This window comes from Nicotiana tomentosiformis, chromosome 4, assembly GCF_000390325.3.
Source record: "Nicotiana tomentosiformis chromosome 4, ASM39032v3, whole genome shotgun sequence".
In the NCBI taxonomy this organism is placed as follows: domain Eukaryota; kingdom Viridiplantae; phylum Streptophyta; class Magnoliopsida; order Solanales; family Solanaceae; genus Nicotiana; species Nicotiana tomentosiformis.
Genome location: NC_090815.1, coordinates 80,188,470 through 80,214,580, shown reverse-complemented (window position 1 = coordinate 80,214,580; position 26,111 = coordinate 80,188,470). Strand labels below are relative to the sequence as shown.

Here is a 26,111-nt window from a genome sequence, read left to right as displayed (position 1 = left end):
TTAGGGACAGGAGCCATACTAAGGTAATATTTATCCCTTCCAGGATTCCATTGCTTGTCTTTGTACTACTCATATCTACCTGTATTATTTTAGAGTGCTCCATCTGGGTGTCTCACAAGGAGATCTATTAGCACATTTGCAATATCCTTCGGAAATGTCAGCTAACGCTAACAATCCATCTACCATTTTGGGTTACCCTAACCCCAGCTAGATCATGATATTCTGCCTTCTTTTATACTACTTCTGTTAGCCCCCATATGGCATAAATGAGATGGGCGTGATCAATTGTATATATCTCCGTTACTGTTGAAAGTAATTCAGAGTGCTTACATTTCTCTGCTTGAATTGTAATTACTGTTAACCTCCATTAACTAGGTACCTCGTACCCTTCTTCACCTTGCTTCTTTTGCTTGTTAAAACTTGTGTCTACCTTCTAATTCTCTTATTCCTTGTTACCGTAAGAGTGGATAGATATTCTTGCCTTAGGCATCCTCATCAAGAAACTTACATATCTTAGTACACACATGATCTGCTGAATACCTCATATTTATCCATCATAAGCATGATGCAAAAATTAAGTTCCTCTTACTCAACTCTTCTGCAGCTATATTTCTTACCAACCGTCTTTCTGGATGTAGGCATCGTCGTATTATGAATAAGATAGAGTTTAGAAAATTTAGTTCTTACAATTGAGCTCTACCACACGATCTAGAGTACGAAGAAATAATGACAATACTAAATGTCCTGTAGCCTCCTGCTTATAAGTATGGTTCACAACACACCCATAAACAAGACTCTACTAGACACGGCTTGTAGACTCCCTAGGACAGAACTGTTCTGATACCACTTTTGTCACGACCCAAACCGATGGGCCGCGACGGACACTTAGTACCTTACTCAACCGAGTACCAACATAACATATCTTTTCATATTATACTATCAAAAATAACTGAGCCGGAGAGGCTGCCCTGAGACAAGTAGAATACAACATGAAATACGAACTTATACTTAAGACATACGGGCCTATAAGGCCAAAATGATCACTCTTACACTTAACATAGGCCGACAAGCCATACACTCTTCCATATACCTGACATCTGTCTACAAGCCTCTAATAGTACATAAACATCATAAAGGTTGGGACAGATCCCCGCCATACCAAACAATACATGTCCTAAGGATACTGATCAAATAGCAACTCCGGAGCAAATGGAGCGCACCAACATCTTCCGTTGAGCTGATAGCCTACTTGGAGGGCTCTCAACCTATCTATCGGGACCTTCGGGCATGAAACACAGTGTCCCCCGAAAAAGGGACGTCAGTACAAATAATATACCGAGTATGTAAGGAATGACATTAGTAAATAAAAGTCATGAGAGAAACACAGAGTAAAAGTCTCAACACGTATGTCTGAATAGCTCTGTAAATCATTTCATATTTATAATATCATGCATATGCCTATAAATGTCATACCATGCATAGGTATATGCATTCATATCATCAACAAGTCTCTGAGGGCATCCCATCATATCATCTCGGCCACTGTGGGCAAATCATCAACGTATACCAGCTAATCAGGTGGTGGTGCGTATATAACGCCGTAACATTTCCCATTTCCCATATACATATATATACTATATATATATATATATATATATATATATATATATATATATATATATATATATATATATATATATACGTGTATATAACGCCATCTGGTCATGAGTCAATATGCATGTATAAATGCATGAAATGCATAAGAATTACGTTAATAAGATTTCTCAGAATGTCATAAAATTAATATGCTTATCGGATAAACTTTATCAAATACATATTTTTCTGAGACCCATGAACAGAAGATATAATAATAATTCACATGGGAAATCAAGAATATACACACCCCTAGTATTTCTATGAATAGAGTCATTTATGAAAATTGTGCATTTGCTCATTTCGTTTGAATCGTATTATTCATGCCAAAAGGAAAGAATGGATAGCCTTAACATACCTCAATTCCTTTTTTTGATGACTACGACTAGTAAATCCTTTTGATAAACATCTAACCTCGAATGCTCATATGAACTCGTTGAAGGTCATAAACGTTGGATCAAACATTGGTTGCATTCGTGATAGCTTCACGTTAATTTACATCACAATGAAGTAATAACCCAAGTCACTTTAAAACTTATGAACAAAATCATTAAGTAGGAATGGGACGTTACTTTCTATAAGAAAGAGAGATCATTTGATGCCTTACAATTTTTGTCTTCTTAATGGAATTCTTAGGAAAATGAAATAAAGGTGCACATATCTTTAATGTTGCCACCACCTTCTTAAAGTCATGAATAGATGACATTTACTGCCAAATTCCCATACTCCCACGTGGATGTTGTCCCCTAGTATTTATCCAAAATTCTCACTTAATTATTTATCTATGTAATGACCTGGCCGGTCATTTTGAGAATTTAAGTCTCGTTCGATGGCATAAGGCCCTGAGCAGCTTCATATTATATGTATTGACTTGCGTGCGTGGTTGAATTCGGTTATCGGTTGTTTCGGAATGATTTGGTACACTTAATCCCTAAAACGGAAGCTTAACTCTTAGAATTTTCACCGTAGTCGGAACTATGTGAAGACGACTCCAGAATAGAGTTCCGTCGGTTCCATTAGCTCTATTAGGTGATTATGGACTTAGGAGCGTGTCCGGACTGTAAATCCGAGGTCTGTAGCTGATTTAGGCTTGAAATGGCAAAAGTCAAATTTTTAAAAATTTGGACCGGAAGTGAACTTTTTGATATCAGGGTTGGAATACGATTCCGAGAGTTGGAACAACTCCGTTATGTTATTTGGGACTTGCCTGCAAAATTTGACGTCATTCTGGGTTGGTTAGATTGATTTCGGCACGAGTTTTCAAAGTTGGAAGTTTTGGAAGTTCATAAGTTCGATTCGTGGTGCGATTTTTATTTTTAGTGTTGTATGATGTGATTTGAGACCTCGAGCGAGTCTGTGTTAGGTTTTGGGACTTGTTGATATGTTTAGATTGGGTCCCGGGGGCCTTGGGTGAGTTTCGGATGGGCTACGGGTCTTTTTTCCCTATTTTTGAACCGATGTTATCTGTCATCTGGTTTCCTTCATCGCGTTCACATCCTTGCCTTTGCGTTCGCGTAGTGTTATTTTGGAGGGTGAAATAATTCCTCTTCGCGTTCGCGTGTCACTTACGCGTTCGCGTAGCTATTCCATTACACTCTCCGCGTTCGCGAACGTGTTGTCGCGTTCGCGAAGAACAACTGGGCAGCTTTTGTTTCTCTTCTTCGCGAACACGTCCCTTTCTCTGCGTTCGCGATGCACAAAACCCCTGGGCAGAATATAAAGTCCTCTATTCCGAAGGTTTGCCATTTTCACCATTTTTGGAGTTCTAGAGCTCGGTTTTGAGCGATTCCTTGTGGGTTTTTCATGCAAATCGATTGAGTAAGTGTTCTTCACCTAGAATTTATTTATTTCCATGATTCTATCTTTATTTTTATCATTTAATTTATGTTTTGAGTTGAGGAAAATGGTAATTTTTGAAAGAAAAATTAAAAATAAAAAATCACAATTTAAGAGACGAAATGGTATCGGAATTTGATGATTTTTGTATGGTTAAACTCGTGAGTGAATGAGTGTTCGTATTTTGTAACTTTTACACGATTCCAAGACGTGGGCCCGGGTCGACCTTTAGGGCGGATTTCGTGATTTTTGTTAAAGTATTGATTTTATTAATTAGATGAGTCTATTATGGTTGTATTCATGTTATGCAATTGTGTTTGGCTAGATTTGGGCCATTCAGAGTCGGATAATTGAACAAAAAGGGCATTCTTACGGACTGGTTGAGCTTGGTTTGAGGTAAGCATCTTGCCTAATCTTGTGTGGGGGATTTTCCCCTTAGGGTTGAGTTTTCTATGTTGATTGTAGTCCATGCATGCGAGGTGACGAGTGCGTGCTCGGACTTATTTGTGAAAAGTTGGGCTTTTAGGATTCTTAGGTCCTTATATTCACTGAGTATGAAGTTGTCCTTGATATGATTAAGTTTCTATTTACTAGTTTCACCTCTACATGCTTTAATTAGAATTAATTGCTTTCAGGATTCACTCTTATTGCTTATTTGACTCTTATTTGACTTAATTGTAAATTTTACCTCCTCTATTGTCATGCTATCTTTTCATAACTGCTTATCTTTATTTGAAATTATTATTATATTATTTTATAATTTATTCAGTCTTAATTGAGGTTATGATTATCTTTTCGCTGCTTATCCTTAATTAAATTGTTGAAAATCCTTAGTAATTTCTCAATCTTAAAAAGAAGTTTTAGATATCCTATATCTTAGTCGACTTATTTTATTTGGAATTATTTGACTCGTGTTAGTTTCCCTGTTGTTGAAATGTATATTGTGGGATCGTTGATACACATTAGTTTTCATTTGTTGAGTTGTTCTCTTTAGGCCTAGCATTCTTTACTGTGGTTATTCCTTGTGATTTGGTCCCACATTTTTCCTGTGATTTAAAAGTTCTTGAGTTGATTTACTTGTCGTACTTTGTATTATTGCCATTGTTGTTGTTGTATTTGTTGTGGTGATGCACGAGGTTTCTGCCATGCGGTTGTTATTATTGTGATGCACGAGGTTTCTGTCGTGCGATTATTGTTATGGGATTGCATGAGGTTTCTGCCATGCTATTGTTACTATTGATGTTTGCACATGCGGCGTGACAAGGTGGAATATATATGTGTGTGTTGCGCATGTGGCGAGACAAGGTAGGAATATTATTATGCACGTGTGGCGAGACAAGGCGGGCATTTATGTTACTATTGCATACGTGGCGAGATAAGGTGGACTGTGTCAGGGATTGATTTGTGATGATTTATGGCCTGGGGGCATTCTTGTTGTTGATATTTGTGTAATGGTATGCGTACCTATGTGAGATTTATCTTGTGAAAGCTGTGAGAAAATATTCTACGTGATGTTCGTTCTTCTTCTTCTTCCTTATGCTTATTTGTTGGTATGGACTATGTTAAGACACTTGCACAAGCATACACGTAGTTAAGCACTCTTATCGGATAAGAGGTGTTCTTGATATTATTGAGCATAGATGCTCACCCTTGTTTACTTGTCTTCTATATGAGAATGGCTCTATTGGAACGTGAGTCGTCAGTGTGGTTATGAGGGCACATGATGCCCAGTGTTATGGTTTAGGTATTGAGACCCGTGAGTTGTGAATTGTCCGAGGTTTGGTACCTCGTGGAGTTGTTGACTAAAACCTGAGGTAAAATCGGTTGTAATTACTGAGTTATTACTTGTCCTTGTTGTATTCGTGATTCCGGATTTAGGTTGTGTTCTATTCACTTTGTCTGCATCATTTTCATGATATTTCGCTGATACTTGTTGTTTCTTGCTTTAATGCCATTACTGTATTGTGAGCCATATTGCATAGTCTTTATGTAGACATCATACTTTTGTTATTCATGTACTTATATCTGTTCGGTTTATTAGACCAGTGGGTGTAATGACTGTTTTTCGTCACTACTCCACCGAGGTTAGTCTTGACACTTACCGGGCACCGCTGTGGTGTGCTCATGCTACTCTTCTATATATTTTTTGTGCAGATCCAGGTACTTGTTTGTTAGCTATCTGTGTGGACTGTTGCTGTGGAGACTCAAGGTAAACCTGCTGCTGCGTTTGCAGGCTTCGGAGTCACCTTCCAGTTTTCGTTTTGCACTGTTTATTCTTATTTTTGGACAGTTGTATTTAGAGTTTTCTAGTAAACACTCTGTAGAGCTTATGACTTGTACTACTCATTTTGAGAATTTTAAGAGATTCTATTTAAATAATATTGTTGTTTTAATTATTGTTAGGCTTACCTAGTCCCTAAGACTAGGTGCCATCACGATACCCAACAGAGGAAAAATTAGGTCGTGACAATCCACAAATTTCTAATTAATACCATAATTATCCCCATAATTAATCAATTATCCACATATTTCTCTAATTAATTAGGAATACCCCATTACCCAATAATTAAGAATTATCTCAAATTACTTAAAATACTACTCACTTTTAATACAATTTATACACCGTAATATCATGGTCATGTGGTACATTGTATGGCACTAGTCCATAAATATCAGGTATTTTAGCTCGGGTCGTATTTTATCCCAAAATGACAAACTTCAACGAAATTCATTTTCTTCGATTCGCTTACCCTCTCACCTTCACGAATTAACTTATCACTTGTTTGAAATTGCACAATACTTATAATCTCCAAATAATCTTGTCCTTGAACGGATGTCAATTATCTTACGATAAATTCAACGTACAATACTACAAGGTGTAACATCGTCGTAACAAGTTACTGCGGAGCGTAACATCGTCGTAATAAATTGATGTGAAGTGTAACATCTGACATATGATCTATAAGAGACATTGTGTTAAGTGTTGCATCAAGTGGCATTGCATCTCTTTTGTTACCAGGTGGTAGAACAGCTCATTCGAGATTTGCAAATCCTCTCAATCCAACTGAAGATTAAACATGTAATATAAAGCAAGGTAGCCCTCTAGAAAATTTGATTATAAAGACAAAGTTGATTATTTGGGATGAGGCACCGATGATTCATAAATATTGTTTTGAAGCTCTTGATCAAACTCTTAGAGATATTCTTAGATTTAAAGACGCATCTAGTGCTGATAAACCTTTTGGAGATAAAACAGTTGTTCTTGGTGGCGACTTCAGACAAACTTTGTATGTCATTGCAAAAGGATCTAGGCAAGATATTGTTAACGTTACTCTTATTTCTTCGTATTTGTGGACCCACTGCGACGTCTTAAATCTAACAAAGAATATGAGGTTGCAAAGAGATCAGTTAGATGCACACTTGGATGAGTTAAGAAATTTTTCTGAACGGATTTTGGCAATCGCTGATGGAAGGATTGGGAGTTCCATTGATGGCATTGAGAAGGTCCAAATCCCTGATGATCTTCTTATAAGTAATTGTGATGATCCAATATTGGCAATTATTAAAGCTACATATCTAGATTTCTTTAGTCATTCCAGTGACATAGATTACCTCCCGCAAAGAGCAATTCTTGCTCCGACTCTTGATATAGTGGAATCAATCAATGAATATATGGTTTTACTCAATCATAGTCCCGAGAAGACATATTTTAGTTCTTATACGGTTTGTATATCTGATCATTCTTTTTCAACTTTGGAGCACGTACATACACCATAATTCCTAAATAGTATTAAATGTTCTGGAATTCCAAATCACTCTATCACTTTGAAGGTTGGTGTTCCTGTGATGTTGCTGAGAAATATAGACTAATCATCACGATTGTGTAATGGCACGAGGTTGATCATCACAAGACCTGAAAATCGGGTTATTGAAGCCAAGGTTTTACATGGTAATATGGCTAGACAAAAAGTGTTTATCCCGAGAATGACGTTGACACCATCAGATGCAAGGATATCTTTTAAGTTCCAGTGAAGACAATTTTCAATTATTGTATCTTTTGCTATGACAATTAATAAAAGTCAACGCCAGTCATTATCTCATGTGGGGTTATTTTTCAAAAAGCCAGTATTTACTCATGGACAATTGTATGTTGCTTTTTCAAGCGTGATAAGTAGAAAAGGGTTGAAGATTTTAGTTTATGATGATGATGTGTAAATAACGAATGAAGCTAGAAATGTGGTGTATAAAGAAGTTTTTCGTATTTAGTTTGAGATGAAGCTAGACATGATGGAATCATCAGGTATTTACAAAATATTTTTTGATTTCTAGAATTGATTTAGCTTTTGAGTAAGTATTAATGTTTATTATATTTTTACTGTATTGTAGTTGTAAAAGAATTGATGATAATTATAAAATTCTAGAGAATTTCCTATAACAAAAACTCTCTTTTTGGTATACACATGATGCATGTATATCATTACAACAAGAAATATTTTTATTGGTCACACTCTAACATAATTGTCTAATGCCTTTTGAGCTAGAAAGACTTCTTTTACTTTTCCCATTATATAATAGATGCCCCAAATACTTCATTTATTATCTGCTTAGTGGAACATTATGTCCTTATCACGACCCAAAATCCAACTTGACGTGATGGCACCTAACCCCAACCCGCTAGGTAAACCAAATAACAATAAAACACAATATAATAATAATGCTAAGAGTCAAGAAGGAAATAAATAAATTTTATACAACTCCCCGAGGACTGGTAGTACAGGTCATGAGCTTTTTTCTTCCATAAATTCACGGATTCATGATGTAAATGAATATAAAATCATGAAATATAATCAATATAGGATAAGGAATACTTACCCCAATATTTTTTCGTGAAAATCGCCCAAGAATCGCCTAAACCGAGCTCCATAAACTCAAAAATGAATAAAAATGGCAAGAACCCCGTTTTATACACCCTCAGCTGTTTCGAGCGTCACAGGTAGCGTGGGGCGCTGTCTGTGGCGCAGTTTCCAGCATCCCAAAATTTCCAGTGCCAGGGCTAGCGCCCCACGCTACCCTGGGCGCTCGCGGCGACGGAAAAATCGTTCTTGACACGAAAATAGGCATAACTCTCTCATACGATGTCCGAATTCAACGATTCTTTTTGCTATAGCTCCATAATTTCAATACGGATCGAATACTTCAATAAAAATTGAATTTGGAGCTCATTTGCGCAATGTGATACCATATATTCTTGAAGAATCGACATCAAACATTCTAGGTTCAATGCCGAAACATAGCAAATCATTCCGGAATGAACTCAAATTTTGCGTTGCATAACAAAGCTATTCCAATTTCAAAAATATAATTCCGACCTCGATATCAAAAGGTCAAACCCCGGTCAAACCTTCCAAAAATTTAACTTTCGGCAATTTAAGCCAAATTTCACTACGGATTTCCAAATAATTTTCCGGACACGCTCCTAAATCCAAAATCACCATACATAGCTATTGGAATCATCAAAATTAAATTCTGAGGTCGTTTACACATAAGTCGACATCCGGTCAGTATTTTAACTTAAACTTTAAACCTTGGAAATAGATGTTCCAATTCATTCCAAATTTCACTGGACCCGAACCAATTACCCCGACAAGTCACACAACAACTGTAAAGCCCAATTTTAGCAGTAATGGGGGAAGCAAGGTTATAATACTCAAAACGACCGGTCGGGTCGTTACATTCTCCCCCACTTAAACATACGTTCGTTCTCGAACGTGCCAAGAGTTGTCTCCAAGCCATCAAATCACCGTTCCATCTTACCACACACGTACCCGGGGGTGAACCCATGTCACCCTATTCCATATAGGCTTGACAACACAATCCAACTGAATTCATTAATTTAACTCTAGCCCATACACCTTGGAATTTTATTTCCAACCTTTAGAATTTCTTTCAAGACACAAGTCTTAAACTTACACACCGTATAAATCCGAACAAGTTGCATCGAGCTATAACTATCACCACGGATATAATCAACCAACATATTACACAACTCGCTTGCTCGTAGCACCATTCCCGATCGCAGTGACTACTCCAAAACAAACCGCGTACTAGTATTAAACCCATATCGAACCAAACCTCATCCCAAAACCTTCGTACACTGTTGATAATAAAAGAAACACACGAAATAAACAAGTCACAGAGCTCTCTCGCCCTAACCAGAACCATAATTGCTTTTTGAGCCGACTTTCAATATTATCCTCTCTAACATATCGTAATCAAATATGATAGTACCCATTCGAGGTCCAATGACATTATATTACTAAACATAACTATTTCCACAGACATGCCGCACCAATATAACTCAGAGGCACAACCTGTGCCATCTGTACACCAATACGCAACAATTCAAATGTACTCAGTCATGAAAAATGACTCAAATGAGAGAACTGCCCCGCAATATTAATAAGTACCGCCATAACGAAATGCTGAAAATTCATCATACACCGTAGAACCATCACTCGATTCTAACACAAGGTTCATACCTTAACATAGCTCCGCTGCAATGTGTGTCCCTATCCAAACGTTGGTCCATATAATATACCCCGAGCCACCCTGCTCAAAATCAATAACGTCGGAGAGAAAAATGACAAAAAAATATGACACAAAACCTGAAAGGACATAACCATTAGACAATCGATCATGCAATACCCAAATACTCATCACGCTCAAATTCGACTATAAAACTCAAATAGGACCGCACCATCTGTGCACATAACCAATGAATCACAACTCCTCGTAGCATAAAGGAGCAACTCACAGATCATCTCAGAACACAAATAAGCTCAACATCAACCGAATGACACATCCCTCAACAATAGCAGTATAGAGCCAACCATTCCGGCTCGGTGTAGAATACACATCTTAATTGGGCCTACCAATGGACCGCCAAATCAACTCGGGTTACCCACAAATAGATAAAAGTTCTTTCGAAACTCCATAATGTCTGAATCATAACACATTCTATCATCTGGCTAGCTCTGGCCACCACTTCACAATCCATAACCATGAAACAATCCGCTCTTGAGAACTCCCAATCTCCAAATCCATAGAACACGCGAATCACCATATTTGATTCCATCTACATACCTTTTTAGTTAGAAACCTTTCTCTTGCTTCTTTCCAGGAGGAAATCACAATACATAACATGTTCTCCACACCGGTAGAAACCATCAAGAATATTTTGGAATCCATTTGCACATAATCAAGCCCTTAAAACTAAATACCTCTAACTCGATCAAGCCATGCAGATCGCCAAGTCCAGGTGTATTGTGACAATGCACCTGTAGAAAACCCCCACATCATAAGCACCCAAAGAACCGATCATATCAATTACCATACTGATCCAACCTACTACCTAGTTGTCCTATTTTCTCCGAGTCCCTTCCGAATTTGTCTTCAGATTGATACTTCTTCTTGCTAAAATACCATGATCTTTAACCACAACTCACCCTACAAACCTTAGCATAGAACCACAATGCCCTACGGCCCATAAGCAACTGTATTCTTCTTAAGCACCTTCAAAAATACCACAACTATAACACTCACTTTGAGAATACCTTATGCGAATTTGAAATTGTTCTTCTTACCTTCCTTATACAAAAATGTAGAATCCTTAGTCATATAGAATTTCCGCAAGTCCAGGCACCATCAAACGCAAATCTCGGATTTTATCCATACACAAGTCCGAAAATATTTTCAATTGCTACATATAATTCTCAAACCCACTGAAATTTTCTCGGGAGTCACCCACTTTACTCAAATCTAATTGCACCGCCCAAATGGGCCAAAAGACACGTGCCCCATTAGCACCACAACACTCAAAGAAGTAACTCTACTTTAATACCACATATCAAATTCATACTCCGTGCGCACTACATCATTCACCAATAACAATTTACTCATCCCGCGAATTTCATTTACTCATACGTGCAATATAATCCTTATCCAGGAATTTCCTTATTCGAGTCATACTCGATCTCAACTTCTGCAAGTCATAGCTAACTCACAAGTATGCCTCAGACCAAAATTAAAATTTAACACCTAACCATTAAATCAAATTGTCGATAGCAGACTCCCCCACTTGGCTCAAAGCCATAGATTAAAACATTCCATAACTCACAATACCAATACTCTCTTACCGCCATAATGCCACAGTCAGTCCACTGAAACTTCTTCCCAAGTTCATACAACGCCAACCATAAAAATACCTCAATCATCCGCTAAGATCGTATTCATCCTCTTGACACACAAGTCAACTTTCTCAACCAGATTCAGATTCAAATCTCCACCCATACACCCTGTCGGCAGAAAAGAAACTCTCTACTCGCATCATAAGGAATACTCCTACGTAGATTACTCCGCAGGGGATAATCCACCTACTTAGCCTTAATCTGGTATCTTGTTATACCCTTTCGCATTCACAATTACTATGCAATCACTTAGTCTATCTGAGTTCAAACTCATTAACTAGACGTGAGAATTTAGTTTTACCCCAAAATTTAACAATGTGAAAGATCCATCAAAACATTCATACTAGAGACTGTACGCCACATCAATTCGAAAATCAAGCACCCAATGGCCTTTCCTTTACATTTCAAGGAAACACTTCTCGTCATATTCACATCATCTTAAAACATCCCTTAGTTATATCATACTCATCATAAAGCCATTCCACCGCTCATCGAGCCACAACTTTCACTCATAGGGATATTACCGGATATATGAGTCCAAATGTACAAGTTACAACTAAAGCTACCGAGCCTAAGCTGCGGTCTAAACTTGGCCTCAAGTCCTCCAAACTGGCCCATCACCAAAACACAAAATACACACCTTGAACCTCATTCATAGAATCACAAGCCGGCGATGCACAGCTGATACCGAGCGCTCATGTGCGCATACGAATACGTGGAAGGAATTCAAAGAGTTATATTTCAAGATGAATCAATTCCGCACGATAAGGAAAGAAAGATGGGAAATTATCCTAAATGCCTTGTAGCCTCTCGAAGATAAGTATGGACGTCATCATACCGATCCGCAAGACTCTACTAGACACTTGCTCATGACTTGTAGAACCTGTGAACCTAGAGCTCTGATACCAACTTGTCACGACCCAAAATCCAACTAGTCGTGATGGCACCTAACCCAACCCGCTAGGTAAGCCAACTTCCAACTATCTAATTCCAATGAAATTAATTAAAAGAAAATATCTAAAACCGATACATCTCCCCAAGAACTGGTAGTACAAATCATGAGCTTCTAAGAATAGAGTATACAAAGAGGAAATGAAATAAATACATAGTCTGTTTGAATAATACATAAACAGAGCTTTTATAAATCTAAGGCTACCCTAAACAAGAGGCAGCTACAACAGGAATGCAGGTACATCTTCAAGTCCCGCAACCAGCGAGCACAGCAACAACAACAGCCAACATCTGCACGCAATGTGCAGAAGTGTAGTATCAGTACAACCGACCCCATGTACTGAGTAAGTAACAAACCTAGCCGTAGGTTGAAAGTAGTGACGGGCTTCTACCAAGGTCGGGTCCACAACCAATAGTACACAATAATCCATAACAACATAAAGTAAATAATACGAGAAGTAACTCAGGGATAAAATACTCAGCCAGATAATGATTTCAAAAATAGTAGTTCTTTCTTTCAAATACATCAGTAAAAACCCAAATTATTTGTCGAAGTTGCCAATAATATGAATAGTTTGAAAACAATAAATTTCTCCAAAATTATTCTCAATAATAAATAATATGTTTCATTTTTCCTTCCGGATAACCCGTGTAAAACAAATGAATCACTATGCCCATCTGTCAAAAATGTGTGAGAAATCATGAATAATGTGATGTTGTACAACATCAGGAAAAATACATCTCTATGCATGTATGTCATGTGTGCATGCCAATGCAATGCAACTCAATGATAAAATCATAAACAGCCCCTAGGGCAGAACATCACTCATATACAGCCCCTCGGGCATAATCTCACAGTCACTCGTGCCACTCGGGCATACCTCCCAATCACTCTTGCCACTCGGGCATACCTCACAATCACTCTTGCCACTCGGGCATACCTCACAATCACTCTTGCCTCCCAGTCACTCAGCACTCGACACTCGGCACTCGCACTCAGTAGGTACCTGCGCTCACTGGGGGTGTGTACAGACTCCGGAGGGGATCCTTCATCCCAAGCGCTATAATCTGCACGGACAACTCATGTGCGATAATAATAAAGTATGTTGCAGGCGGGCAGCCCCGATCCACACTCATCCTCACAATTTAGGCCATCGGCCTCACTCAGGTATGCTGCAGGCGGGCAGCCCCGATCCACACTCATCCTCACAAATCAGGCCCTCGGCCGATATCAAACATGCTGCGCGCGTGCAACCCAATCCCATAAATATGCAACATGCTGTGACGTGCATCCCGATCCCATGAATATGAAACATCAATCAGGCCCTCGGCCTCACTCAGTCATAAACCTCTCAAGCCACTCGGGCATCTCAGTAAAACAGGGCATTCGGCCCAAAATATTTATATGCATCAAAATAGAGTCATAAAACTGAGTTATGATATGCAATGAAATGAATATGATTGAGTATGACTTTTCAATTTAACACAATAATTCACAGCAATATGACCTCTGTGGGTCCCAATAATACTGGCACATAGCCTCAACATGATTTGTAATATGCTTTTCAGCTCAATTTCTTTAACACATAAAATCGCATGGAAAATACCAAGGTTATTTAACTATAAAATTCCACATAAATAATTATGTCACAATTTCTATAGTGCACGCCCACACGCCCGTCATCTAGCATGTGCGTCACCTTCTAACAATTCACAAAATACATATATTCAGGGTTCATACCCTCAACTCCAAGATTAGAAGAGTTACTTACCTCAATCCAAGCAAATTCTTTATTCCAATAAACCTTTTTCTCGTGATTCGGCCTCCAAACACCTCGAATCTTAGTCAAAATAATTCGATACAATCAACACGAGGTATAGGAATCAATTCCATATAAAAATGCTAATTTTCCATAAAAATTCAAAATTTAACTCAAAAATCGCATGTGGGGCCCACGTATCGGAACCCGACAAAAGTTACAAAATCTGAACACCCGTTCCGATACGAGTCCAACCATACAAAAATTATCAAATTCCGACATCGGATTGACCTTCAAATCTTGATTTTACATTTTTGGAAGATTTTATAAAAATCTGATTTTTCTTCCATAAATTCACGGATTCATGATGTAAATGAATATGGAATCATGAAATATAATCAATATAGGATAAGGAACACTTACTCCAATATTTTTCCGTAAAAATCGCCCAAGAATCGCCTAAACCGAGCTCCATAAACTCAAAAATGAGTAAAAATGGCAAGAACCCCATTTTATACACCCTCAGCTATTTCGAGCGTCACATGTAGCGTGGGGCGCTGTCTGTGACGCAGTTTCCAGCATCCCAAAATTCCCAGCGCCAGGGCTAGCGCCCCACGCTACCCTGGGCGCTCGCGGCGACGGAAAAATTGTTCCAGATACGGAAATAGGCATAACTCTCTCATACGATGTCCGAATTCAACGATTCTTTTTGCTATGGCTCCGTAATTTCAATACGGATCTAATACTTCAATAAAAATTGAATTTGGAGTTCATTTGCTTAATATGATACCATATATTCATGAGGAATCGACATCGAACATTCTAGGTTCAATGCCGAAACATAGCAAATCAATCCGGAATGAACTCAAATTTTGCGTTGCATAACAAAGCTATTCCAATTTCAAAAATATGATCCCGACCTCGATATCAAAAAGTCAAACCTCGGTCAAACCTTCCAAAAATTTAACTTTCGGCAATTCAAGCCAAATTCCACTACGGATTTTCAAATAATTTTTCGGACACGCTTCTAAATTCAAAATCACCATACAAAGCTATTGGAATCATCAAAATTAAATTCTGAGGTCGTTTACACATAAGTAGACATCCGATCAGTATCTTAACTTAAACTTTAAACCTTGGAACTAGATGTTCCAATTCATTCTAAAATTTCACTGGACCCGAACCAATTACCCCGACAAGTCACACAACAACTGTAAAGCCTAATTTTAGCAGTAATGGGGGAAGTAAGGTTGTAATACTCAAAACGACCGGTCGGGTCGTTACAAATAGCAAGGCATTTTGTAAGCAATTCCTGTGTGTTTCAAGAATGTGAACCTGAAGCTACATGAACCAGATTGAAGAACCAGTTCCATGTGTATGTCTTTAATTCTAGTTTCATTGTAGTAGAAACTTTTGAATTGTACCTTTCAACTTTTCTTAGAAGCATTTGTACTAGGTACTTGAGTTGTATTGTTCAAGTTAGCGTTAAATTGAAACAGTCGCAACAGCCTGTGGCGGGTTGCTACAAGGGTTAGAGTTTAATCCTTAGGTCTACAAGAGGTTGGTAAACATTGTTGTTTGGCTCAGAGTTGTAGTGAAGTATTGGAAAAAATTCTATTGGGAAGTAGGTCGTGATTTTTTCATCTTTTGAGACGGTTGTTTTTCACGTAAAAATACTTATGTTCTTTACTTTCTACATTACTTATTACACAACAATATATTAAAGAACATATAAAAGAATCAAATCTTTTTATAAATCAGTACACGCAAAAATTGAACAACATACAAATTACCACGTCCGATGTGGTATTGAACTATAAAACATCACGAATAAAGTGAGTCACCTCCCACTTATATGATATGAGATCACTCGGTTAGAGAGCGACCTATTTTTCTTCCAAGACAATACAGTTATCTTTTTTCCTGATTAGACCCCTAGCATATGTTTTAATTTATCTTTTAGTGCTAGGATTGTTGGAATACCTAATTGCTCTTCTCAAACTTTATCGAGTTCACCACGCACTAGGGCCGGAGCTAAAGGAAGGCAAGGGGATACAATTGAATCTCCTTCATCAAAAATTTGTTTTGCACAAATAAAACAAACACAATTTTCTTTGTTATATATGGACTCTTAAATCCCTGACATAAGAAAAGATTGTACTGTAGTGGCAAATGAGTTCAAAAATTAATTCACATTACAAATTCAAATTGTCAAATACAACATTCTACTTGTTTTTTTTAAAATTTCTAATTCCGCTACTAAACCACACTCACTCATTATTATCATCGGTCTCTATAGGCCTTTTTTTTTTAACTCATATATCTGCTTCCCCCATTACATTATTCCTTGGTGTGAGTATTAACTGTATGACAAAGGCTGACCAGTTCAATTCTTCGTACGATTTTCAATAATGCAGACGCGTTTTCCAAACTTTTCTTATTTTTCTCTCCAATTAGTCAAAAGTGGGGTCGACTCCTTGTGGAAATATAGCAAAAGCTTTTGACAGTTGAAACTCTATCAAGTAAGGCAGTGTTTGTGTCTCAGTCTTCGTCAGTCAACAAAGATGAAAAAAACAAGACATGCCAAATTTCCCCACTACTCACTCCCATTTTCCTTTTTTAGTTTTATTTTAGGTATTATTTTTTTCTAAAAGTACTATAAAGTATATGCCTTTAAAATTACTATTAGTTTGAAATACAATATGAGAAGTTGTGGTTAAAAAAAATATTCAGCTCTCAAATTAGTACGTGCAATGTAGTGGAATGGATGAGTTCTAATCAAAGAAAAGAAAAAAAATTATCAAAAAGGAAATTCAGAATTTGTAATACATATGAGAGATATTTTTTTTTGGTTAAGTATATGAGAGATACGTTTCTACGTTTTGTTGTAGCAAAAAGTTCATTTGCACCGCTAATAACATGTGATATAATTCACAGAAAAATAATCGAATATATTAAATGATTTAAATTTTTTTGTGTGGTATTCTTATAGGAAAGTTGTTTTCCATCAGATTATATAATAATATATAATGTATACACACACTACTATGGTACGACCTATTTAGATGGACTTTTACAGTTTCAAACACGATAATATGGATATTAAGTCACTATTGTGGATACAATTACTAATGATTTTTTTTTTTCATTTCCAGCTATTAATAAGGTTTTGATTGTTAAAATTGTTTACAATTAGAGGTGATTTAAAACAACAATTCGAATCAAACTAACAAAAACAATGAAATGTAGTTTGTTTGATTTGGTTCAGAATTGAATAAAATCAAATAAAGTCGACATATAATTATATCTAGTTTAATATAATCCTTTCTGAGTTTACTTTATGTATATTATTAATCTAAAAATTAGTTATGCATCGAATTATCCAAAGAATATTTATATGCGCCTCCTTAAAATGTGAAATTTATAATATTAAAAATAAAACACGTTAGCTATAGCCTATAAGTATGACCCGATGGTAAAAATATTACTTAAACCGACAATGTATACTCTTTTCGTCCCAATTTATATGATACGGTTCGGATTTTGAAAGTCAAACTTTTTAATTTTGATCGCGAATTCAAATAAAAAAATTAATTTTTTTGAAATAAAATTTGTATATTTAAAAATTCATAAAAAATATTATAAGATATAATAATTAATAATTTAAAATATTTAAATATATATAAAAGAATAGTTAAAACTCATTTAACTCTCAAACTAATTATGTAAAATTGGAATAGAGGGAGTAAGTTGAACTCAATCCTCAACCCCACGCTAAACACGCACGACCTTCACTGGTCTAGTCTACGCTTGTTTTGTTTTTCCAATACAAAAACAGTAAAGTCCAGTCAACGCCCCCTCCCCCTCCCCCACACAACAAATTTCCCTTTCCCCATTCTCTCTTTTTTCCGTATGAAATACAACAACGCTTCTTCCTTTTCTTTCAGTTCCCAAAACCACCTGAAACTGAAACACTATGCAACCTTATAGATTTTCTTGATACCCTTTCTTATTTTCTTGAAGTTTTCAGCTTTACAAATTAAAGCCAAAATGAACTTAAGGTATGTTCCCCATATTGCTTATATAGTTATATTCTTATCTTTTCCTCTTCAACTAGTGTTTTCCCAATTGCCCACAGACCAAATTAATACCATGAGAAAGGTCTATGATATGCTTCAGAATGATACTGCTACTTCTTTTGTATGGGATAGGATTAATAAAAGTTCAAACCCATGTTCTTGGAAAGGGATTTCTTGCAATTCTAATAATTCTTCCATTACCAAAGTCTCCTTTTCATTGTTTTCAATTTCTAGCTCTGACTTCTTGCCTGTTATATGTCAAATTAATACTTTAGAGTCTCTTGATATTTCTCAGAACCATTTGAGCTCAATCCCAAGTGGGTTCATTACTGGTTGTGGGGGAATTAGTGGGTTGAAATTGTTGAACTTTAGTAGGAATAAATTGGAGGGTTCTTTGCCTACTTTTACTGGTTTTGGAAAGTTGGATTCTTTGGACTTTTCTCATAATAAATTGAATGGGAAAGTTGACTTGCAGTTGGGTGGATTGAATTTACTGAAAAGTTTGAACCTTAGCTACAACAATTTTTCTGGTTCAGTTCCTACCAGTCTTGGAAAATTTAATCTTTTGGAGGAGCTTCAACTTTCTGCAAATTCTTTTCAAGGTGAATTCCCCACTCAAATTGTGAACTTTGGCAACTTTACTTTGATTGACCTTTCTCTTAACTTTCTATCTGGTGTCATTCCTGATAGATTAGGAGAACTTTCCAAATTGCAAGTTTTGATTTTATCAGCCAATAATTTGAGTGGAACAATCCCACAATCCATTGGGAATATCAAAACATTGACGCGTTTTGCTGCGAATCAGAATCGTTTTGTTGGAAATATACCCCTTGGCTTAACCAAGAACCTGAGGAATTTAGACCTCAGTTTTAACAATTTAACTGGTATAATACCTCAGGACCTGTTATCCCCAATGAACTTGCAGTTTGTTGATCTGACTTCCAATAAGTTGGAGGGACCTGTTCCTACAAACTTGTCGATAAATTTGATTCGGTTGAGATTAGGGGACAATGCTTTGAATGGGTCGATTACATCTGCTTCTTTTGGAAGCCTTCAGAGTTTGACCTACTTGGAGCTGGACAAAAACCAGCTAAGTGGACCAATTCCTTCTGAATTGGGGAAGTGCCAAAACTTGGCGCTTTTGAACTTAGCCCAGAATAAGCTGAGTGGTGTTATTCCAGTAGAGTTGGGTGATATTTCTAATCTTCAGGTACTGAGTCTTCAGTCCAATAACCTAGTTGGGGATATTCCGAGTAACATTTCGCAGTTGAATAGATTGCAGAGGCTCAATATCAGCTGGAATTCATTGAATGGTACCATACCAAGTTCAATATCCAGTTTGAAAAACCTCACAAACTTGAATTTGCAGGGGAATAAGCTAAGTGGTCAAATTCCGCCTGACATTAGTAACTTAAATTTGTTGTTAGAACTCCAACTTGGAGGGAACCAACTTGGTGGGGCTATTCCAGCGATGCCGTTAAGTTTGCAGATTGCTTTGAATCTCAGTCACAATCTCTTTGAAGGACCTATACCAATTACTCTATCTAGATTGACTTCATTGGAAGTTTTGGATCTCTCTTACAACAGGTTTTCAGGTCAGATTCCCGACTTTCTGACTAGAATGGGAGGCTTGACTAGGTTGGTGCTTTCAGACAATCAACTCTCTGGAATTCGTCCGGAGTTTGGAAGCTTTGTCATTGTTGAGACAAGTGGAAATAGGGGTCTGATCTATCCTTCCCCGATCACTCCACCTGAAGCCGCAAAAAAGAGAAAATCTATAGTTATTGCAGTTGTTGTCCCAATAGCAGGCGTAGCGGTAATTGCCCTTTTCACCTTGATTGCTATTTCAATATCTAGAAGATATTACAGGATTAATGATGATCATTTTCACTCGGGAGAGGAAGGTTCTCAATCCCCTGTCATCCAGGGAAAGGTTTTGACTGCAAACAGCATTCACAAGTCTAATATAGACTTCACGAAAGCCATGGTAGCAGTGTCTGATCCCTTAAATGTTGTGTTCAAGACAAGATTCTCGACCTACTATAAAGCTGTTATGCCGTCGGGGACAACCTATTTTGTCAAGAAGCTTAATTGGAGTGACAAAATATTTCAGTTGGGAAGCCATGAACTATTCGGGGAAGAGCTCAAGAATCTCGGAAAGCTGAATAATTCAAATATCGTGATTCCACTAGGCTATCTTTTGGCTGCTGATAGTGCTTATCTCTTCTATGAGTTTTCCCCTATTGGCACCTTATATGATGTTCTTCGTGGTAGCTTGGGATACTCGTTGGATTGGGCAAGTCGTTACAGCATCGCTATTGGAGTGGCTCAGGGTTTAGCTTTTCTACATGGATACAACTCCGGTCCAATCCTACTCCTCGATCTTTCCAGCAAGAGCGTTCTCTTGAAGTCCCAGAATGAGGCTCAGATAGGAGACATTGAACTCTACAAGGTGATCGATCCTTCAAAGAGCACAGGAAGCTTTTCTGCTGTTGCTGGTTCTGTCGGTTATATTCCTCCAGGTAATGAACTATTACTTGGTTAAAGTTAAAGATCCTTAAATATTGATTTATATTCCTCGTTTTCCATGAACTGACGTTCTTGCATGTGACATGTTCCGGAAGAAAATATGATACATTCTTTGTCATAACAGTCGTGCCATACTTAAAAAAATGTGTTTCGTGTGAAATTTTCATACAGTTATTGTTGTTTACAGACGAAAGACTGCATTATATCCTCCCACTATACCATTTTATGCGATACCATTTGATTGTACATAAACATAAGATATTAGTTGACCGTGGATTATATAAGTAGTAGGTGAAAATAAATGCTAAAGGAATAGTTAAAAAGTAAGTAATAGAGAAAACATTATTTCAAACCTTAATTATGATTTAGTTAATTGGATTCTTGAAACGGTGTTGAACTATCTTTCGATATCTGAAGTGAAACAGCGTTTCGGTGTAAATTAGAGAGGGAGGGGTATAATAAAATGTCTTTTCCCAGCTGTAGATCTATAACATGAGAAGCCTCAAAGTTAAGCATATATTTAGTGATGCATGCATTTCCTTTTCTGTAACAGAATATGCATACACAATGAGAGTCACAATGGCGGGAAATGTATATAGCTTTGGAGTTGTCCTGCTGGAATTGCTGACAGGAAGGCCTGCAGTTAGTCAGGGAACTGAGTTAGCCAAGTCGGTGTTGAGCGACTCTGAGCAGCACAACAAGTGGGATCACATTCTTGATTCTAGCATTTGTAAGACGTCGCTCAACGTTAGGAGCCAGATGTTAGCTGTCCTCAAAGTGGCTCTAGTTTGTGTTAGCATCTCCCCAGAAGGCCGACCTAAAATGAAGAGCGTGCTTCGCATGCTTCTCAATGCAAGGTAATCGGGTGTCAAAGGAAAGTAATGAGCGCGAAGATGGTTTTTCTATTAGCTTGCTTTTCTTTCTTTTTTGGGGAGTAGCCACGAGCGGTGAATGGGTTGTGAACTATGCATAATATGCCAGTTTTGCCAGTTTATATATATTAATATACATACAGGTATATGATAGTAGCTACATAACTTTGAATATGATCTTAGTTCTCATTGTAACATAGTTCATTTTTCTTGTTCATGTGTAATATGTATAAAAGGTCTTTTGGGAATGGATCCGATTTAACTTCTTTTTATATAGAAGATTGCCTTAATAAATTTTCCAGTTTCAACGAAAACCAAGTGTAACTCCCTTTTTCCCAATTGCGTTTGCCAGAACTCATCCGTGCCAGAACTCCCTTTTATGGGTGTGTTTGGTACGAAGGAAAATGCTTCTCATGGAAAATGTAGAAAATGTTTTCGTGGAAAATGAGGGGTTTTATCACTTATTTTTCCTTGTTTGGTTAATTAGTGAAAAAAAATTTTCGAAAAATATTTTTTAGTGTTTGGTTAGAGAGTAGAATTTCTTTTTTTAGGAAAATAATATTTTATGCTACTCTCCTCACTCCATTCCCCCAAGTCCCTATATTTCCTGTGCCTCTCCCCCCAAATACCCAATGTTTTCAGGACTATTTTTTTTAAGAATTTAATTATTCTTCCAAAAATTCACAAAAACCAAAGGAACTAATGTGTTGCTTTATTTTTTTTACGCAAAAACAACTTTGAAATTTGTGCTCCATAACTAAAAAGAAAATACTCTTTTTTGGTTGAAAAGAAAGTACTTCTACAACATGAAAATAAATTACTCATTTTGTTGAAATGAAATAAAAAAAAATTGTACATCATAAAAAGAAAATACTCATTTTGTTGCAATAAAAGAAAATATTTTTCCTACATCGTAAAAAGAAAATACTCTTTTTGTTGAAATGAAAGAAAATACTTTTTACTGCTTTATTTTATTGAAATAAAAGAAAATATTTTTTCTACATCATGAAAAGAAAGTACTTTTTTTGTTAAAATGAAAAAATATACTTTTTTTATATCATAAAAAGAAAATACTCATTTGTTAAAATAAAAAAAAAGTATCCTATCTACAACATAAAAAGAAATTATTATTAATAATATTTTAATTTAGGGTGGGGGTGGGGCGAGGGGTGGGGTGGGTTGATAGTGATAGAGAATAGGGTGGGGAAGGTTGAAAAACAGTTTTGAAAAATATTTTTCGAAAAATATTTTCCTTCATACCAAACACACCCTATATATGCAAGTGTTTGAATGGCCACAAAGTTCAAATGAAAGAAAGACTTGCTACATACCAAAAAGTATCACTGGAACTTGTGATTTTAAGCATACTATAAAATTTCTGTAACTAAAGGAGTATTTTATTAAGGGTAAAAATAAAAAGTTTAAAATTAAAAGATCATCTTTTTTGGAACAGATTAAAAATAAAGAATGTCACATAAAATAAAATAGATGGAGTGTGTATTAGTCTTTTGGTGTTGGGGTAAAATCAAAGCTAAGGGTGCAAGTGGGTCGGGTCGGGCCTCAAACGGGCCGGTCTTGTGAGCCGCGGTCCCGTGCCGCTCCCGGTCCCTAAATTAACGGGCTAAATGGTCCCGGGCTAAATATATTTTTTGTAGGAACCGGCACAGGATCGGGCCCATTAACTCATGGTCCCGGGGTAAATGGGTCGTGCCCGGGGTTCAAACGGGCTAAATGGGCCCAACAGCTATGTAGTAATTTTTTTTTAATTAAATAGAACTTAGAGATAAAAAGATGTTAAAAAAACATCTAAGGCAATGCCTTATAATTTTATTATAGAATTGTAACCTAATTTTTTAATTCAAATTTAAAGATAAAAATATTGTAAAACAATATTCAAAGCAATGCCTTGTAATTTTTTTATAGCAATAAAAAAATATAATAACATCTTTCTTAGTTTTCCTCCCCGTATGGAATGAGCACAACAAGGTGCTAATACCACCATTGAGAAGAAAAATGAACTAATCAAGAAGTGCCAAAAATACAAGTTACATACTAATTTTTGTTCATACAAGTTACATGCTATCTCTTACAAATTTCATAAATCCTTCAAGATTCGGAGGAAGTTTCGTTGGTGGTGGCGGAAAAGTAGCTTGTTCATCGCCGCTTCCATTGTTGGACGAAGCAGCATCCTCAGCAAGTTCAGCTAGCAATTCTTCATAAACTTCGTCTACCTCTAGTTGTGATTCAGCAAGTCCAAAATTTCTTCTTTCTAAACGGATCCAATCTCTGAAAAGTACTAATTTTTTCAAGCTATCCCTCATAGACTGTCTATGATCACCGATTTGAAGTCTTGCTTGACTGAAAGCGCTCTCCGATGCCACTGTTAAAACTTGAATAGTTAAAATGTCTCGATACATCCTTGAAAGAGCCAGAAAGAGTTTTTCTTTGTCCCTCCACCATTGCAAAATATCAAAGGTGTCGTCGGGATTCACTTCCTCGAGCCCCTGCGACAAATAAACTTCAAATTCATTTAGTTGTGAAAAATCATTAGTACTAGAACCCCTAGACCCCACCCAAACACTAAGTCCTCTTAGTCCCGCAGTTCTTTTAATCAGAAGAAGAAGGAGTTGGAACATTTGGCCTAGCCTGATTTAATGCAACTTGCTAAGCATTGTAAATAGTTTCAGCGTTTGTTCTAATTGAGGCTATTGCTTCCAAAAGTTTAGGCTCCTCATCATCTGCAAGTGCTAAACCCTTATAAACAGTTTCATACCAAAATTGAGGACCTCCTAATTTCATACAAGGATTTAATAAATTAGTAACACCATAAATAGGGAGAATAGGAAAAAAATATTTTTTAAACTTTGTTCTTATAGAATCAATAGCAAGTTGATAAATTACCCCACCATGTAAAAAATGAGCAAATAAATTTGCAAGTTCTGCAAATATAAACTAAGCATTTAGAAATAGTAGGATAATATTTTCCCGAAAATTCTTTTGTAGCAATATGAAATTTTTCTAAAAAATCAACAAGCATTTTAACATTAGCTCAATCCCCATTCGTAAGGTAATTGTCATCATCACTTACATGTGTATTAAACGTTGAGCTTATGGGGCTTCTATATTCATGTGCAACAACCAAACTTTCATACATGTAATTTCATCTAGTTGGACAAGGTTTAGGAACCTTTCTTTATATTAGGCCACAATCATTTTCAATTTGAATTCAATTTGAATATTTAAAATTCTCATACCATCACCCACAATTAAATGGTAAATATGACAAATACATCTAACATGAAAAATGTTACAAAATGCAGGATTTAGCGTTGTGGTAAGCAAGTCTATAGCATTTGTGTTATTAGAAGAATTATCCATTGAAACTGACATTATATTATCACTAGTACAAAAATATCTGCAAATATCCGTAACTGTGCTAGCAATAAACTGCCCTGTGTGACGTGAAGCAATTATTCTCTTTTGCATTATCCAATCCTCATCAATCCAATGACATGTAACAATAAGGTAATCACAGTCGTTGTTAATTCTACTAATATCAGTTGTAATAGCAACACGACAATTTATATGAGTAAATAAGTAGCGCAAATATTGTTCATATTCATGCTTATATTTATAAATATCGCTCTTTACAGTTGTGCGAGGAAAACTTTTATAAGTAGGATTACAGATTTTTCTAATGTAATGCACAAATGCAGGGTCAGAAGGAAACCTATAGGGTAAGCACATAACAGTTACTAATTTTGCTAATTCTTCCCAATCTTTTCTTGGATCATAATATAAAATACTACCGATAACAGTGTTAATTCCCAGTTAAAATTTATTTAAACCGGTACTAGGGTCAGCCTGACTAGGACTAGGTGCACTTTTTCCCTCGGCCAGAGCTTTCATACGAAGATATTTGACGTTATCGTTAGGGTGTTTAGCTATGTGTCTAGCCAAAGATCCTATCCCCGACTGCGTTGGTACATATTTAAAAGATAACTCTAGACCACAAGTTTTACACTTAGCCTTATTTTTTTGAACTAGTTGAGTAAAAAAGGCCAAAGAGGAGATATTTTCTGTCGTTTGGTAGGTTCTCTAAAAAAACGTAGGAGCAGTAACGAGAGTGTCAATTGGGTCATCATTAGAATTAGCAGCGTTATCACTAGTTAGATCAACATCAGG

The 26,111-nt window shown here is 36.6% G+C and overlaps 2 protein-coding genes across 2 annotated transcripts; both read left to right on the top strand.

Moving 5' to 3' along the window:
- The first annotated feature begins 6,642 nt into the window (after positions 1 to 6,642).
- LOC104114891 (uncharacterized) lies at positions 6,643 to 7,266 on the top strand. Its single transcript, XM_009625435.1, has one exon. The coding sequence runs from the start codon at positions 6,643 to 6,645 to the stop codon at positions 7,264 to 7,266; it is 624 nt and encodes a 207-aa protein (XP_009623730.1).
- Positions 7,267 to 18,365: 11,099 nt separating this feature from the next.
- LOC104114890 (leucine-rich repeat receptor-like tyrosine-protein kinase PXC3) lies at positions 18,366 to 22,174 on the top strand. Its single transcript, XM_009625434.4, has 2 exons — positions 18,366 to 21,047; positions 21,608 to 22,174. Exons 1-2 carry the CDS (start codon positions 18,497 to 18,499, stop codon positions 21,913 to 21,915), a joined length of 2,859 nt encoding a protein of 952 aa, XP_009623729.1. The 5' UTR covers positions 18,366 to 18,496; the 3' UTR covers positions 21,916 to 22,174.
- Positions 22,175 to 26,111: the final 3,937 nt, after the last annotated feature.